The sequence below is a fragment of the Artibeus jamaicensis genome, unplaced genomic scaffold, assembly GCF_021234435.1.
Source record: "Artibeus jamaicensis isolate MK-2021 breed Jamaican fruit bat unplaced genomic scaffold, CSHL_Jam_final scaffold_3307, whole genome shotgun sequence".
NCBI classification, from domain to species: domain Eukaryota; kingdom Metazoa; phylum Chordata; class Mammalia; order Chiroptera; family Phyllostomidae; genus Artibeus; species Artibeus jamaicensis.
This window is the reverse complement of record NW_026522040.1, coordinates 6,111,129-6,128,309: the sequence shown is the minus strand read 5'-3', so window position 1 is coordinate 6,128,309 and position 17,181 is coordinate 6,111,129. Positions and strand designations below refer to the sequence as shown.

At 43.4% G+C, this 17,181-nt stretch overlaps 1 protein-coding gene across 1 annotated transcript in view; it reads left to right on the top strand.

Moving 5' to 3' along the window:
- Window positions 1-16,377, top strand: part of KLHDC10 (kelch domain containing 10) — a 55,894-nt gene extending 39,517 nt beyond the window's left edge. Inside the window, exons 4-10 of the mRNA XM_037165800.2 lie at window positions 781-935; window positions 2,094-2,242; window positions 6,308-6,392; window positions 7,511-7,577; window positions 8,322-8,369; window positions 10,350-10,489; window positions 11,313-16,377. Coding sequence (XP_037021695.1) covers window positions 781-935; window positions 2,094-2,242; window positions 6,308-6,392; window positions 7,511-7,577; window positions 8,322-8,369; window positions 10,350-10,489; window positions 11,313-11,522 — 854 coding nt within the window. The 3' untranslated portion in view covers window positions 11,523-16,377. The remainder of the gene's footprint in view (window positions 1-780; window positions 936-2,093; window positions 2,243-6,307; window positions 6,393-7,510; window positions 7,578-8,321; window positions 8,370-10,349; window positions 10,490-11,312) is intronic.
- Window positions 16,378-17,181: the final 804 nt, after the last annotated feature.

Sequence of the window (17,181 nt, the reverse complement as noted above, 5' to 3'; positions counted from 1 at the left end):
CTCCTACCTCGCAGGGTTATTGTGAACATTAGTTTAGAGAGATTTAATAACTCTCCTGGGGCCGCACAGGAATTTAAACCTAGCTCTCACTGGCTCCAGAGCCCACGCTGTTCACTCATACACTGCATCAATTGAAGGCTTGGTCAAAAAAAAATGCCATGGAAATAATACAGTAGCACTATTTTGAGAGTATTCGCCATTGGAGAAGGCAAGAAGATATGCGTGACCGTGTGTGTGTGTGCGCGTGCGGTGGCAGCAGCAGAAGAACAACACCGAAGTTTCCAGCAGGGTATTGGTGTTTCTCTTTCTCTGGGGGAGGATGAAGATAACTGAAGCCATCATTTCAAATGCAGAGATCGTCCCCCTGGCAGAAACAGAGTGGCCCTTTTACCCCTTTGTCTTGAGTCCCACTGGGTCTTCACTGAGGCAAAGGTGACACTTCATTTTCCTCTGCTTTGCTGCACACTTGGACTGTCCTGAACGGTGGGGAGGGGGGGGTGTGTGCTCTAGCTCCTGTCACTCAGTACACAGAGTATGTCATGAATCCCACAAACATGTACTGAGTACTTGTCACATACCGCCCAGCGAGCTGCATGACACTGTCCATGCGGAGTTAGACCTCGTTCTCCAGAACTTCGTAGTAGTTAGATGTCGGTGGTTTGAGCGTCTTCTGAAAGCATTTAAGCAGACATTTCTGAGTTTCTCAGATGACTAGTGTTTACGCGGGAACGCATTCGGGCAGCCAGCGCGTAAACGGAGCTTGTGCTTCTCCTCCCGCAGTCGTGCTGCACGGAAACAACCTGTTAGTGTTCGGGGGCACAGGCATCCCATTTGGCGAGAGCAACGGCAACGACGTGCACGTCTGCAACGTGAAGTACAAGAGGTGGGCCCTGCTCAGCTGCCGTGGGAAGAAGCCCAGTCGCATATATGGACAGGTACCAATCCGCGGCTGGTGGGCTGGTCGGGGCGCGTGCGTTCGTTCTGGGGACAAACAGTGCCAGAATTTTTTTATTCCTACTGGTTTTTAAAATGGAGGGTAAAGTTACTGAGGTTAATATTTGACTTTTTAGTTTTGATATGAAATTTTAATTTGTAAATCTGGTATCTTGCCACCTTCTGTCCTTTCCCCCCCTCTTTATTTCTTATCCACTTTAGGGTGATGATCTAGACTTGTGTGGAAGTTTTTAAAATGGCAGGACCCCCCCCCCCCCCCCCACACACACACACCTCTACTCCCACCTCCAACAAGAGACTGGCCTTGGCCTGGTCTGGGATCTGTCGTCTTTAGAGTGAAAGGGTCTCTGAAGAACTTTCTGACCTAAGTAGCAGAGTCCATGATCCCCATGCCTAAGGTCTGAGCCGAAACAGATTGTGCAGAGCTTTGTTTGCGGTCAGGTTCCGACACTTCAAACCTGGGTTTGGAAAATTGTATCCAAAAAAATAGGCTGCAGCTCACTGTATGTCGGAGACCCTTCGAGAATAGTGGGCTAAACTTAAAACAACTGATACTGGTTTCTTACCAACTGACTGATGTGGGCACTGATGGAGTGCTTTGGAGCTCTGTGGGGGGGCACAGGCCCGGGAACTGTCTGCCCCCGAGGGAGGCACCGAGACCCTGAGGAGTGAGCGTAGCAGAAGCCAGACTTATGGTGAAGGAGAGTCTCCTGGAAAACGCCAACTTTGGGGACTGACTCCCAACTCTAGATCTTACCTAAGGGATTCTGGGGGCTTCCTTTCATGTCCGCTCCTTCTCCTTGAGCGCCTTTTTCCTCAGACTGCTTAGAAAGACAAGCAGCTTTCAGTGGAAACACTCGTGCCCATGAGCTACAAATTCTTTGGTTGCCTGGAAGTCCTAAGGATTAACTGACCGCCTTGCCAGGGTGGAACTTGCTTTCCAGCTGAGCACAGGTTTACCTTCCTAAAAATAATCTCTGTATTCTCTAAAATCTGTAGTCCTTTAAGGGACTGGTATTTTTGAAGGTTAAAAAGTACAAGAGAATTTCATAAAACTTGATTTGGGGGTATCTAATAAGTTTATGTTCTTTAGTCAAGTGCTGACGAGTGGGTCTTGCTCACTTTTCCCCTCTTTCCAGGCCATGGCGATCATCAATGGCTCCCTTTACGTCTTCGGAGGGACAACTGGCTATATTTACAGCACAGACCTGCACAAATTGGATCTTAATACCAGAGAGTGGACACAACTGAAACCAAACAACCTCTCCTGTGATCTGCCAGAAGAGAGGTGAGGTTCTGGGATTAAAGCATATATATTCTTTCTTTCTAAGATTTGACTTTTTTCAGAATATTGGTAATGTAGTTTGAAACAACCCTTTGGCCTGGTTAAAATAGCCAGCTGGTTGTTAGATCCCCATTTAGCATTAAAGCAGAGTCTCCTGGTTAAGGATTGATATTTCCCTCTAAACTATACAAATTTTTTTCATATTATGTCCTCATATGTTTCAGTTTTTCTGTATTAGGAAGATGGTAACACTTTGAAGAGGAAACCAATAGCAGCAATTGTAAATAAGTTTCATATCACAGGCAAAACAATTACTTTCTGGTTATTTTTTTATTTCCCTTCTTAACTCGCATATCAGGAGTCTTTGGCTCATTTGCACACAGCCGTATCCCCAGTGCAGGGCTTGGTGCGGTGCCTGTAGTAGTACTCAGAGAAAACTGATGGGCAGGGGGAGGGCAGGAGGGGGAGGGTGGTGGGTGGAGGGTTTTTCACTTTAACTGCTTTGTAAAACACACATCCTGTGATTCTCTCTCTCTAGCTGCCTTCTAGCAGGTCCTAGCTCCTTCACTGTTCTTTCCTAATAGCATTTGCCTCTTAGGAGTCAACTCATTGGAAAACCTAGTGAGATTGTTTGCCCTCTAGTTTAAAAGCAAAGATAGTAAACAGTTTTTCAAATCTTTCTGATAGACTAATCCAAGATCTCTTTGTTGTCAAGAGAATGGTATGTAATTGCTAAGGAAGAATTTATCTTTATTATAGGACGTTAGTGGGCTGACCATTGCAGACCAGCCACCATGAGAGGGCTTGGGAGATGGACTAATAACTGGAATGATTTTGATATAATCTATTTTGTCAGCACCACGGCCCTCAGGAAAAGGAGGAAATCAATTAAGTTTTCAAAGCATGTTTAAAATTATATTTTATTGATTATGCTATTACAATTGTCCAAATTTTTCTCCTTTGCCCCCCTCCACCCAGCACCCTCACTCCCTCAGGCCATCATCCCCACACCATTGTCCATGGCCATGGGTCATGTGTATAGGTTCTTTGGCTTCTCCATTTCCTATACTATACTTCACACCCCCCTGTCTAGTTTGTACTTACCAATTTGTACTTCTTAATCCCCTTACTCCTTCACTCATTCCCCCATCCCCTCCCATCTGGCAACCATCTAAATGCTCTCTGCATCCCTGATTCTTTCTCTGTTCTTCTTGTTTGCTTAGTTTGTTTTTTAGATTTAATTGTTGATAGATATGTATTTATTGCTATATTATTTTTCATAGTTTTCATCTTCCTTTACTTAAATAAGTCCCTTTAACATTTCATATAATAATGCTTTGGTGACAATGAACTCCTTTATTTTTTTCTTGTCTGGAAAGCAGTTTAACTGCCCTTCCATTCTAAATGGTAGCTTTGCTGGGTAGAGCAATCTTGGATGTAGGTCCCTGTTTTTCATGACTTTGAATATTTCTTGCCAATCCCTTCTAACCTGCAAAGTGCCTTTTGAGAAATCAGCTGACAGTCTTATGGGTTTACCTTATAGGTGACTAACTTTTTTTCTCTTGCTGCTTTTAAGATTCTCTCTTTATCTTCAATTGTGGATAATTTAATTATGATGTGTCTTGGAGTGGGCCTCTTTGCATCCATCTTGTTGGGGATTCTGTGCTTCCTGGACTTGCATGTCTATTTCCTTCACCAGATTAGGGATGTTTTCTTTCATTATTTAGTCAGATAGATTTCCAATTTCTTGCTCTTTCTTTTCTCCTTCTGGCATCCCAGTGATGCAACAGTTGTAATGTTTGAAGTTGTCCCAGAGGCTGCTTACACTGTCCTCATTTTTTTGGATTCTTTTTTCTTCTTGTTGTTTTGATAGGTTGTTTTTTCTTCCTTATGTTTCAAATCATTGATTTGATTCCTGGCTTCATCCATTCTACTGTTGTTTCCCTGTAAATTGTTCTTTTTTTCAATTAGTGTATCCTTCATTTCTGAATAGATCTTTTTTATGTTGCTGAGGTTCTCACAAAGTTCCTTGAGCATCCTTGTAACCAGTGTTTCAACCTCTGCATCTGATAGATTGCTTATCTCCATTTTGTTTAGCTCCTTTTCTGGAGTTTTCATATGTTCCTTCATTTGGACCATGTTTCTTTGTCTTCTTATTTTGGCAGCCTGCCTGTGTTTGGTTCTATGTATTAAAAGTAGAGCTGCTTTGATTCTGTGTCTTGGTAGTGTGGCCTAATATAGTAAATGCCCTGTCGGGTCCAGTGACACAGCCTCCCCTATCTCCCGAGCTGGGTACATGAAGTGTGCCCTTTCTGTGCGCTGAGTACAGCTTCCTGTTGTAGTTGAGCCTTGGTTGCTGTTGGCAGATCAATGGGAGAGATTTACCCAGGCCAGTCAACTGCAAGGACTGGCTGTGACCACTGATCACTAACCTCTGCCCTCTGTGGAAGATCAGCTGTGGAAGAAGGACAGGGTGGTGGCCCTGGGGTTTCCCTGGTGGTGTAGGCCAAGGTCAGTGGCCACCTCTGTTTTGCCCTGGGCCACCCCGCCTGAGCTGTAAAGCAATTCAAGATGGCTGCTATTTGTGCTGGGCTTTGAGAGTCCAGGTGAAGCTAAACTGTGAATCTGGCTGGCTATTCCGCTCCTAGTGCCCAGCCTAGGGCTTGCTGTTGTTTGTTTGAGAGGATTTAGGAAGTTGTGAAGCATGAGCCAACATTCGCCATTCTTATGGAAAAGCAGCTTGGGTGAGCCCATAAACTGGGTAGGGTGGAGTGTCAGGGAATCTCCAGGGTGGGGAAAACAGTGTTTGCCAGCTTGATGGAGTCTCAGATATGTCACCAGCTTGCCAGCTCTGTGGGGAGAGGGTTTAGGAAAGGGACAATGGCCTCTGCTGACCTTGATGCCAGACTCTTCAGGTCCTCCCTGTGTGCCACTGGTGCCTTTCAAGCTGCTACCCAGGTGCTGGAGCTCAGAGGGAGTGAATCTGAGTAGGTGAGTCTGTGTGTGGATTCTTTAAGAGAAACTGCTTGGGGCTTCAGAAGTTTCTTCCATTGACTTAATCCCCACTGGTTTTTATAGCCAGAAATTGTGGGGATTTATCTTCCTGGCATTGGAACCCTGGGCTGGGGGTCTGGTGTGGGGCTGGGACTCCTCACTCCCAAGATCTCTCTCCTGAATTTTAATCTACTACACATGTATGTGGGACCAGCCTGTTCAGTGTCTGTGCCCTTCCTACCAGTCTGGATGGATAATTCCATAGTTGTCAGACTTACATTCAACTCGATTTCTGATGGTTCTGAGTTCTATATTTTAGTTATAACAATTCTGATGTAGTTGTGAGAGGAGTCGCACCGTGTCTGCCTATGATGCCGTCCTGACTGGAAGTCTTCAAAGCATTTTAACATGGTTGCCTTCTTTGAATCATTTACGGACAAATACATTGCTTCAGCTTGTATCTAGACTGCTTGGATAAAAGTTCGAGTAGGCGTTTCACATTACATCCATCGTTCTATGTAGCATATTTTTTTCTGGTATCTTTGTATTTGTTAAGTAAATATTTTTGTTTGAAAGCCCAAAGTCTAGGATTTCTTATTAAATGTAGGCAGATCACATTTTAAATCTCTGTGACAGCTTCCCTCCTGTGCAAAGTTATCACAGAAAGATTATAGAAAATCTAGAGAATACAAATAAGCAAAATGAAGAAATAAAAAACAAAACCTAAACTCAGATAACCAGGGTTAACATTTTCGATATAACCTTATGATAATTTTCTTTGCATATTTACTTATCTATAAAATTTTAATGGAATTATCGTGTGTCTGCTCTTATATACCATTAAAACATCTTCTAAATATATTGATAATTTTGTATGTTGACATTCTTACTGGTTACATACTAATCTGTATTATTTATATTTTATAATTTATTTAACCAATTCACTATTATTAAATCCTTAGGTTATTTCTAATAATTTATTATTATAAATAATGATCCAATAAAAACCTTTATGGCTAAATCTTAGGTAGATCATTTTTCACTTAATTATAAACATTTCATTGTGTATTTCAGATACAGACATGAAATTGCACATGATGGGCAGAGGATCTACATCTTGGGAGGTGGTACTTCCTGGACAGCTTATTCCTTAAACAAGGTATTATTAAAAAGAAAAACAGAGAGAGAGAAGTATAGAGGGAGTCATGTGCTATGCTAAGTAAGCAAGATAATTCTGTTACTGTAGATATTTTCATTTTAATTTTTGTTACCGTTTGATATTTTAATTCTTCATCAGTATCTATTTTATGTTCCATGCTCTTTGTCATGTAAGGTTGAACTCTGTGCCCCTGATATGCTCTCCAGTTGACAGCTGCATTATCACACACTGAATATGCTTTATGAAAATGATCCCCTTATGCTGGATGAGGAAGGTGACTGAAAGGAAGATATAGTAGCTTGAATGGAGCAACTAATTAGAATTGGAACCAGGATTCTCAGAATGTCGCATCCCTCTCATTGTCAGTGCTCTGTATCTAAAAAGAACAAGTATTTTTAGGACTGTGTGTCACTAACTTTAGAAAGCTGAGCTCTGAAGGGCTTTTATTCATCCGTCCCTGTGGCATTTCTAAATGCACATATCCCAGGGGGAGACTGGAGTAGGCTACAGAGGGAAAGAGAGCTCCCGGTTGCTTTGGAACCTTAATGGTCTTTTTAGAATTTGGTCTAAACTGTATTTCCCGTATTTTCTTACCAACACTTGTTTGTTTGTTTTTTTTCTGTTATAAAAATGATGCATTTGGCCCTGGCCGGGTAGCTCAGTTGGTTAGAGTGTCATCTGATACCCAAGGTTGCAGGTGCAATCTCTAGTCGGGGCACACACAGGAAGCAGCCAGTGAACGCACAGATAAGCGGACGGCAAACCGGTGTTTCTCTCTCTCCGTCTCTCTCATCCCCCCTCTTCCCTCTCTGCTTCCCTCTTCCTTCCCTTTCTCTAAAATCAATTTAAAGATGATAATATTCATTGTAGAAAATGTGAAAATTTTAGAACTCCACTATTTTCATTTTTAATGATTTTAAAATATTGAGATCATATCTGTGCTTAATTTTTACTTGTTTCATTTAATGTTTTAGCTTATATTAGAATTGGCAAAGAGCTGACGAAAACAAAGGCAAAGAGGACTTTTCAACCAATAGATATGTTTGTACTGGCTGTTAAAAGTTTATTTTTCAGTCTAGCTAAAATTGTTTGTGTATCTTTTTTTTTTTCTCTCCAAGATCCATGCATACAACCTTGAAACAAATGCCTGGGAGGAAATTGCAACAAAACCCCATGAAAAAATAGGTAAATTTATAATACTTATTCGTCTATCTTTAACAAATGTGTTTTATACTTTTAGATGTTTTGGAAGGGGAAATTAATTTTATTGAATTAATGACAAGTAAAATATCTGTTGAACTAGTATTAGAAATTACTTAAATTCCTTAGCTAAATTATTCCTTTTCTTTAGCAATTGAACAGAGACTTTTAAATTTGTTTTAATTAAAAAAATTTGTAATTGTTATTCTGTAACAGTTGTCCCAAATTTTCCCCCTTTGCCCTCCTCCACCCAGACCACCCACCACTCCCCAGTCGATCCCCACACCGCTGTCCACGTCCATGGGTCATTCAAACATGTTTTTTGACTAGTTCCTTCCCCTTCTTTCCACCATTATGCCCTTCCACCCTCCCCTCTGGCAGGGGATTGCAGAATTCTGTGGAAGTTGGGAAGTATGGGTGGGATAAGAAATAGGTACTTAAATCAAGATCTTCCTGTCTGTGGATAAAAGGGCTTGGGAAAGCCACTTCTGACCCCTGACCCTGCCACCCCATTTGGTTTTCCTGGCACCCTAACATTGGACTGCTATGAGACTCCTACGGCTTTATGTTAGTGTGAATTAGGAAGGACTGGAGGGCTAGTCATTGTTTACTGAATGCAACAAAGGGATTATTTTAAGTGAGCTGCTCAGAGTATGTCTTTCCCTAGGTTATATAAGTGTTATTCCCAGTCTTTCTGTGAATAAGGAGTTTCTGTGTTTGTCTTGGCAGGTTTCCCTGCAGCCCGAAGATGTCACAGTTGTGTTCAAATAAAAAATGGTAAGGAATTCCAAATAATGTCTTATTTCTTAATGATAGCTCCTTAAAAGAGGCTATCATTTGGGAAGAATATATTTCTTGTAGTTTCAACTTAAAGGGAAATCCATAAAGCTGTGCCTCGCTCAGCAATTTTTATAAAGTAAACTAGTATGTTTGGGTTCCTTCAGTTATCAGAGAAGTTGAAAATTGATGGTAAGTAAGCTTTTATTATACCACCTGATTTTCAGTACTCTTCTGCAGCCGATATTGGTGACTATGGTGGGGAATACTAATAACTTGACATGCAGTAGAGGCCACAGTGAATGTTATATTAAAATTGTAATAACATCTTCAGCCCTGGCTGGTGTGGCTCAGTGGACTGACCGCTGGCCTGTGAACCAAGGGGTTGCCGGTTCGATTCCCAGTCAGGGCACATGCCTGGGTTTCGGGTCAGGTCTCTGGTTGGGGGTGTGTGAGAGACACATCCCCCCAACACAGTAATGTTTTTTTCTTTCTCTCTCCCTCCCTTTCTCTAAAAATAAATAAATAAATAAAATCTTTTAAAAAATTGTTATAACATCTTCAGAATGTTATTTCATAAAGTTAGTTCTGTTCCCTGTCTGGTGCTAAATAGAATTCTCAGCTCATCCTTTGTCCTTATGACAACAGAGCATTGTCTGGCTGCACAGAGCCGCTGCAGCCGCTTTGTCCGAGTGTGATGAATGGCTTCGCTTTGGGTAACCTTTCTGTCTTTCAATTTACAGCTTATTTTATAGTTTGATGCAGCACCTAAAATTCTTTTCGGGGAGGAAGTTGTGTATAACCGAGTTTGATAGCCCGTGTCCTTTCAGCGGCTTCGTTTGGACTTTGGGATTATGCTGCCCTTTCTAGTACAGAGGTTCTTTGTGCCGTGCTTCTGTGTTTGGATAAGATTTATCGACAGTGGCATTGTTCAGCTTTGCCTCTCTAAGAATGGAGCTGTACTTTTCTTGAATCCTAGCCAAAAAGGTTTTCAGTGTATTTAATAGTGTAATTAAGTATTGGCTTAAACTTGATCTAGACCTGAATTAAGACATCTATTAATTTGATTCTTTGAGTCCAAAGCACCACACAAACAGAATTCAGCTTTAGTTCTGGGCATTTAGTTTGAAGGTACACATAACCTTTGTTACAAGTTGTCTAATTAGTTATAGCTAACTGAATTCACAAAAACAAAAACAAGCAAAACAACAAAAAACTTTGATTTTGGGAAGATCTTTTTTCTGGTGTAAATAACCATTTATATCAAACAGGGCTCCAAACTGTCCTCTTTGAGCTGAAGAAAGCTTGGAAGGCCTTCTTCTGGGCCCCACACTGGGCATTTTGTAAATGTCTCTCCTCAGATTAAAGGTCTGTGTAAAGAACATCCGTCTCCATGGATAGATACATGTCAGTCCTTTCTAGGATATTACTGAAAGGGAGAGTTCGCGAACTGGTGGTCTGCAGATGTGTTTTATTTGGCTCACATGTGTATTAAAATTTTTTGAGTTAATGGATAATACCTAAACATCAAAATATTTCAATTTAAAGAAATCCAGATTTCCAGGTTCTCTGGAAAAGAAAAGGAAGATCTGGCCATTACTGACCTTACGTCGTGCGCGGTGTGAGCAGCTGCCACCGCGTGCCCTCCCCTCCATGGTGCACATGCACTCCTGTGTGTGTCTTTTCCCTGGGCCTCCTTGCTCACTTTCTTTCTTTGCCTGGCACCTAGATATGAAGCTAGACATGCAGCCTCCTTAGAGGTCTGCATCCTTAGTCCCAGCAAAGATCCCAACATCGTGTGCGAACTCTACTGAGGGGCGAGGCGGCAGCACGAGAGGCCTGTCCAGCTGACGTCCTCTGCGGCTCGGGGAGTCAGCCGGACTGGGCCCAGGCCAGCCAGCCGCGTGCTCTGGTTACAGAACATGCAGTAGCTGTGGCTCATTTCCTTTGTGTGATCTTGGCTTTCTCTTTTTTCGATAGATGTGTTTATTTGTGGGGGCTACAATGGAGAAGTGATCCTGGGAGATATCTGGAAATTGAATCTGCAGACTTTTCAGTGGGTGAAGCTCCCAGCTACCATGCCAGAGCCGGTTTATTTTCACTGCGCAGCTGTTACTCCGGTGAGCCTTTATTTGCCTATCTTCCCCACGCAGGTGCAGATGCTAGGGACATCTTTTTAGGGATATTAGCAAAAAAAAGAGATTCTGATATTAGCAAACCTTGGATTAAGAATGTGTTTTTAGCCCAGGCTGGTGTGGCTCAGTGACAGCCTGCAAATCGAAAGGTCACTGGTTCGATTCTCCGTCAGGGCACGTGCTTGGGTTGCAGGTCAGGTCTCTAGCTGGACATGTGTGAGAGGCAACCAGGAGATAAGATACATACACGTTTCTCTCTCTTTCTCACTCCCTTCCCTTCTCTCTAAAAGTAAATACATTAAATCTTTTAAAAAATGTGTTTTTAAAACATTCTTCCAGAGCTAGCTCTTCTTCTGAAAAAAGGGAAGAAAACACATCATCTGCAAAGTTAAGAGGGCGGCGTGAATGTGAGAGAAACGCCGCGTGTGGTGGTCAGGCCGGCGGTGGTGTCGGAAGGGTTTCCTGAGAGGGCAGAATAGGTTTATCCTGAGATGCCGTGTTATTGAAGATTCTGCTAATTTTTTGAATGCAAAGACCTTGATTTTCATTTCTGTATTCCCTGTGTTGAGTACAATATATACTTTAATGTTTCTTGAAGTAAAAAAAAACTATAGTTTTTACCTTTCGAGCTTATTCATTGTTTAAAACCAGTCTTTATCCCTGAAAACTATGTTGGGATCAGTGAGAAATATTTTGTTTCATTTCATCTCAGTTCAGCCTATGATGAATTACGATGCTTGAATCTCGAGCCTTAGTGTCTGTTGCTCTCCGTTTGAATTTGTCCTCTTTGACTGCCATTTGCTCATAGGCTGGCTGCATGTACATCCACGGAGGAGTGGTGAACATCCATGAGAACAAACGGACTGGCTCCCTGTTTAAGATCTGGCTGGTGGTGCCCAGCCTGCTGGAACTGGCCTGGGAGAGGCTGCTCGCGGCCTTCCCTAACCTAGCCAGCCTCTCCCGAACACAGCTTCTGCACCTCGGACTCACACAGGGACTCATCGAGCGCTTGAAATGAGGATTTCTGGACTGTTCATTGATACTGGAAATGTTAATTTAAAGAGACTCCTTTATTTATGGGCAGTGTAGAATGTGCTACAAAGAGGATTGGTTACCCTGATCAAGGCCTTATTCAGAAATACATCAGATGCCTTTCGTACATTGGTTTTAAGTTTATGGAATATCACTTTCCCTCGTGCTTCTTTCTTTGCTTCTTTCCCTCCCACCCCAGTGCACATACACATACACACACTCACGTACTATACTCCCTCTTCCTTGAAGGAGCCGAGGGAGAGTCTGAAAATACCTAGTAATGGTATGAATCAAGATAAGAATTTTTTAGATGAACTTTCAACATATGACCTTGTCAGCCAGGCTGTATAAATTAAAGCAACATCATCAATGAAAACAAAAATAAAATTAAAAAATTTTAAATCTTGCAACAGCAGCAAGATGTTTGGGGGCTAGAACAAGAAGGCTAACCTTGAGAATCTTGCGGGCCGTATGTAAAGCTAGATGTTTAACTTACTGTTTTCCAAGATACGTCTGAGTAGCTGTTCTAGTGGTAGCTGTGGTTGACATCTTGCTGCAGAGATACCCAAACCTCATTTTTGACTTTGGAGGGAATTTAAGCAGCTCAGCAGCTCTTGATTAGCGATATCTTTTCTCATCCTTATGGTGCCAGCAGTGCTGAGAGTTGATAATGGCTTTGTCAAAAAACTTATGTGTGTGTCATAGTTGTGCTGTTTGTTGTTGCTCTTAGAAATTATGACACCAAGCACGTTTCAAATCAAGAAACTTATGGTGGCCAAAGTTCTTTGTTTGCGCGGTTTTGAAATTCTATGCTTATTTATTAATGGTTTCAAGTATCTCTTTGACTTCTTACTTCTCCATGGGGGATTGCAGACCCAAAATATGTGGTACAAACTCTGTGGGACGTAAATGTAAGCCCGTGAGAGGCCAGAGCAGAGCTGGGCAGTGGGGCTTCTACTCTGGGCTATGGGCTTTGACTGTCACGCCGACCGTTTCCTTTCAGAACTTGTTTCTTTTCTAACTCTGGGCCATGCACCTGCCATTTTCTTAGGCGATGGGTTGTATCTCTAGAAAGCCAGTTGGCCCTTGATTTTTCTCTTAGCTTATTGCTTCCTTTTCTGTCTGCTTTAATGTACACGGTGCTGTAATTGTCTAGTAAATGGATCAAAGGTCTTAGGAGAAAAACCACAGGTCATCCTTCCCAAAGAACTAAGCATCATTTTAAAAACTTGCACGAGGAAGGAATGGAATAGAGGATCATTCACTTTTTAGCGTGAAATTCTAGTTCTGGTTTGTTTTGTGTTGACGTTTAATTCTGAAGAAGAAATGACCTAAATTTTCCCTTGCTTTGCCATCAGGCCGTGGGAGGAGTTCAGCAGGTCAGCGAGAGGTGAGCATGCAGCGGGCCTCAGGTGCGTGGCAGGTGCTAAAGGCGTGCGGTGCTGATCATCCTGTTGCTAACCTCACAGCAGGAGACTCAGATGGGAGCCATGGGACGCATTTTTCCTTTAAGTGCCTCTTTTTCACTTAGCTCTTAAAGTTTTTCTTTTTCCTTCATCCCAGAAGGGATATCTTTAGCTCATGTGTGGATTTAAAATCACCTTTGAGTCATGGCTAAAAAGTTCCCATCTAGTGTTCACTTCTGGGGTAGAGAAGAGTGTGGCTTCTAGACTTGAACTCCTAACTTGGAGGCCTTGTTATAACATCCCATCCATGTTGGGTTGAGTTCATTGAGCCTGCATTTGGCGAAGTCTTGCAGTAACCATTCATCTGTGAATATGGGTCCTTTAGTGGGGAATGAGGGATGTGGGGGCGAGGCAGGAAAAGGAAGAACTCCTCTAGAGGTCCCACCCCCATCTTGCCACGCCCAGTCTGTTTGGCATTTAACGCACCACCCACTGCTGGGCTTGTTCCAATGAGGAGTTCTCTCCAGATCGAGTCAGTCTGAGCAGCCCCGTGAGGTCTAAACAGGCTTTGTTGCACAGCTCCAGCCTGGTCTCTGGAACAGGTCTCTGGAAGTACGGCCAGAATTAAACAAGTCATGCTGTCTAGGGTGATGAAAGGCTTTTTGTCATGGATTTACATAGGGACCAAAGACTAGAATGCCCAGCCTCCGTGCTCCTCCTTCCGTGGTTCTGGGGATATAAGTGGGTGCCCAGCTTTTCTACACCATGGAGCTAGAAAGAAGGTCTGGTTCAATCTACACTTGCCAGCATCCTTTTTAAAGCCTTCTGAGGGCTGACTCCTTTGAGGTAGACTTTGGAGGCCTGACACCCAAGACCTTGTGTGTGACATTTTCATAAAAGTGTACATCTTTGGTCTAAAGTGTCTTCTTTTAATGCAACACTGGTGACAGTGATGTAGTGTGACCGGCTCCGAGTGCTGTAGAACCACCCATTGTGCACATTGTCCTGGGTGCCAAACGAGACCGTGTGTGTGACGACTCAACCGTCGATGTCTGGGGGTCGCTGGGCATTTTAGTGTACCTATAACCAGCTTTTAAAGTTGTCCTTTGACTCTGGACTCCTGGCACTGCTACTTGATTTAGGAAGTTTGTGCCTGCTGCTTCTTTGCCTCGCCGAGGTGCTCCCAGCCATCTGCTGCAGTCCTGTAACTTAAGTGCAATATAGAGAAACACATGTGGGTATATGCAGATTCTATGTAGGGGATGACTGGAACGCAGGTAGGCACTTTCTTGTATCTGTCTTGGGGAAGCCAGCTCATTACTTCAGAGTCATACTGCACCCAGAACTTGAGATGTGGTTGGCTGGCTTAAGCCAATTCTTGGCAAAAGCTGGATTTTCGAGTCTGCGTTTTCTTCCTCCCATCCCTGGGTTCGTTAGCGTTGAGCCTTCCCGGTCTTCTCTGCGCTTTCTCGTGTTGGCGCATCCGCCTGCATTTCTTTGCCCAGGAATAAGGAAGGTCCATTTGTGAGAGTGTCCTAAATGGAGAGTTAAAACCTAATATTTAATACTGTCGGTTCTTCAGTGTATATAATAATTTATCTGTGAATGTCATACTTTAAGTAAAGAAAATCATGCTTTCTTAATTTAATAAAGTGTTTTCCACATCCTGGAAAAATCTATAAAACAATAGAGAGTAGATTGAGATTTTAACTATTCTTCAGGGGCCAAACCGAAATCCTTCCAGTGATATGATGTAAAACTTTGCGCTAAACTATTCATGCCTGTTACATAGCTAGATTTAAAAATTTATTAAACACATTTCTAAGCAAAAGGTATATTAACAGTGACCTTCGGTTATCCAGTGTAGCAAGTATAAAGCACAGATCATTGAAGTCCATAGATAATCAATTTCAACTTTTCTATCAAACAGTGATTCATAGTTTTCCCTTCCTACTCTTTTCCCATAAGCACCTCCTTTTCAATGGTTGGGGCTAATGAGTAGTTAGAAATGGAAAAGGGAGAATCATGGGAGGGGTTAGAAACCAGCAGACGTATGAGCAGCCTGGTCAGCCGTAAATGGCCAATCTGCCGACAGCTGTTGAATGCTGAATGAGGACCCATTGGTGGTAGTCCTGAGTTTAGATGTTACTCTTCACTCCTCTGCTTTGGCATGGCGTTCTGCCCTGAGTTCTAGACTGTCTGTCCTCTAACCCCAAAGAACCCTTAGCCCTTATGGGAAGAAAAAGCAGTGTGTGACGTAGAGAAAAGCCCATTATTTAAACATATTACTTTGGCTCTCGACATACTCATTTCCCGTTGTTCTTGCAGGAGCCTGTTTTTCTCCTTGGAAATACCTTTTCCAGCCATATCACTTGGCATGAAGGAAAGGTTGAATGATCTCAAAGACTATGTTGTTGTCTTAATGCTGTAAAACCACTTTGCCTTTTGGTGGTCTTACAGATGTAGAACATGGTGCAGGTACCGACTGCCTACCTGTCAGCACTCTGATGTAGCACAAAAAGCCATTTTCCTTATTCTTCGTTGTCTGGCACGGAGCTCCAGGATGGATGAGGGTTTATGGTGTCGTGATCATAAGCTCCAAAACCTGTCCCCATTAGCTTAAACTGGTTTGGTTTCCCAAACACCTCGGGGCACTGGGAGCGCTCACGGGGCCTGAGGCAGCTCGCAGGGTTCTACAGCCTCCGAGTGGTCGCCACCAGGCCACGCCCGGCAGCTGTGTTTCCCTTCTGAGGTCGTTCGATTCGGTGGAGAGCAACTCCTTTTGTCTGGTGTCATGAGAAGAAGTTCTGAGTTGTGCTTCAAAAGTGGTGCCATCTTTTTAGTATAATTTGCATATTTTTTATTTTTTTCACTTTTTAGAAGTCTCTTTTAAAGGCCCTGCTCAGTCAGTGTACAGGGTGAGCCAGAGGCAGTCGCGCCGCGCGTAGTCTTTGCTGTTGTACTAGTCGCACATTTAGAATACAAAGGGGGCATCAGAAACACACGGGCCTGTAAAGCCACTTCCCTGTACGGAGTCTGAGCGGGGACAGCGCCAGGTATCTCCCTGTCAAGGCACCTGCCAAGGAGGATTTTTGGGAAGAACCTAGGTAAGAAGGGGAAACCTCTCTCACACGCCGTCTCGAAGGGCGGGCCTGGGCTCGGCTTCTTGTACAGGGTATGCTTAGGCCACGCACGATGCTTGCCTTACTGTAAAGCTATTGCCACAGTCCTGTTAAATAGTGTGGAAGTCCTTTTGCAGTTCGGTGTGCATGCTGTATGATCAGGACAGCTTTTCCACCTTGCCTGGTTTCCTACGAGCCGGTAGGAAATATAGTGAATTTACCCTAAAATGTCCAATCTGTATTTATGTACCTTGTCAGTGTTTTGCTGTTGGTTTTCTAAAACAATCTGATCAATAAATCTTATCCAAATGTATTTGGTTCAAGGCTGCCTTGATTGTCTGATGGTAATTTCTGTGTATGCGAGCTCACCTGTGTGACCTGAGTACCAGCCCCACCTATCTCTGCCACCCCCTTTGCCACCCCACCGGGTCTACCTGTCTCTATAATATCTGTGGGTCATCCACTTGCCACCCTCACCTGCTGTGGGCTCCTCTCTGCTCCCCATCTGGAACTCCGGGACACACAACAGTCCCCTCAGCAGAGCTCTGCTCCCTCCAGGACACAGCGACTGTGTGACTGTGGGGCACAGGTCATGCTCCCTCTTACTGCCGCATCCCATCCAGTCTCCAGTCCACCAAGTTTGGAAGGATGTAGCAATCCTTTTCTGAAGGGCTGGAGGAGCCGCAGACAACTGAAAGGGGAAATGTGAACCTTTATACAGAGTCACGACCATCTTTATGATTCGAGAGAAAAGCCCCAGGAGGAGCTGAGCCCTTTGCAGGGACTCTTGGGGGACGAAGCTGTGTTTCTAGTTCTGGCTTTGGTCTTCCACCTGCGTCCCCTGCAGAACCTCTGCTTTGTGTCACTTCATCCTCTGATAGGACCCCTTCTCCCAGCAGCGCTTTCCCCAGTGTCTCATGTCCCGAGCAGGCGTCTCTTTCAGGTCTAACATTCTGTGATTATGACCAAAAGCTTGGAGCATAACAGGGAGCATTGTACATGAGCAGCCACACTGAGATGAGTCTTGAGTTAGCTCTTCACCTTGATCTTGGTATTAAGATCACTGATCTTGCTGCAGTGGGAGGTCTACTACGAAAGCTGGCTGTTCCTTAGTGAG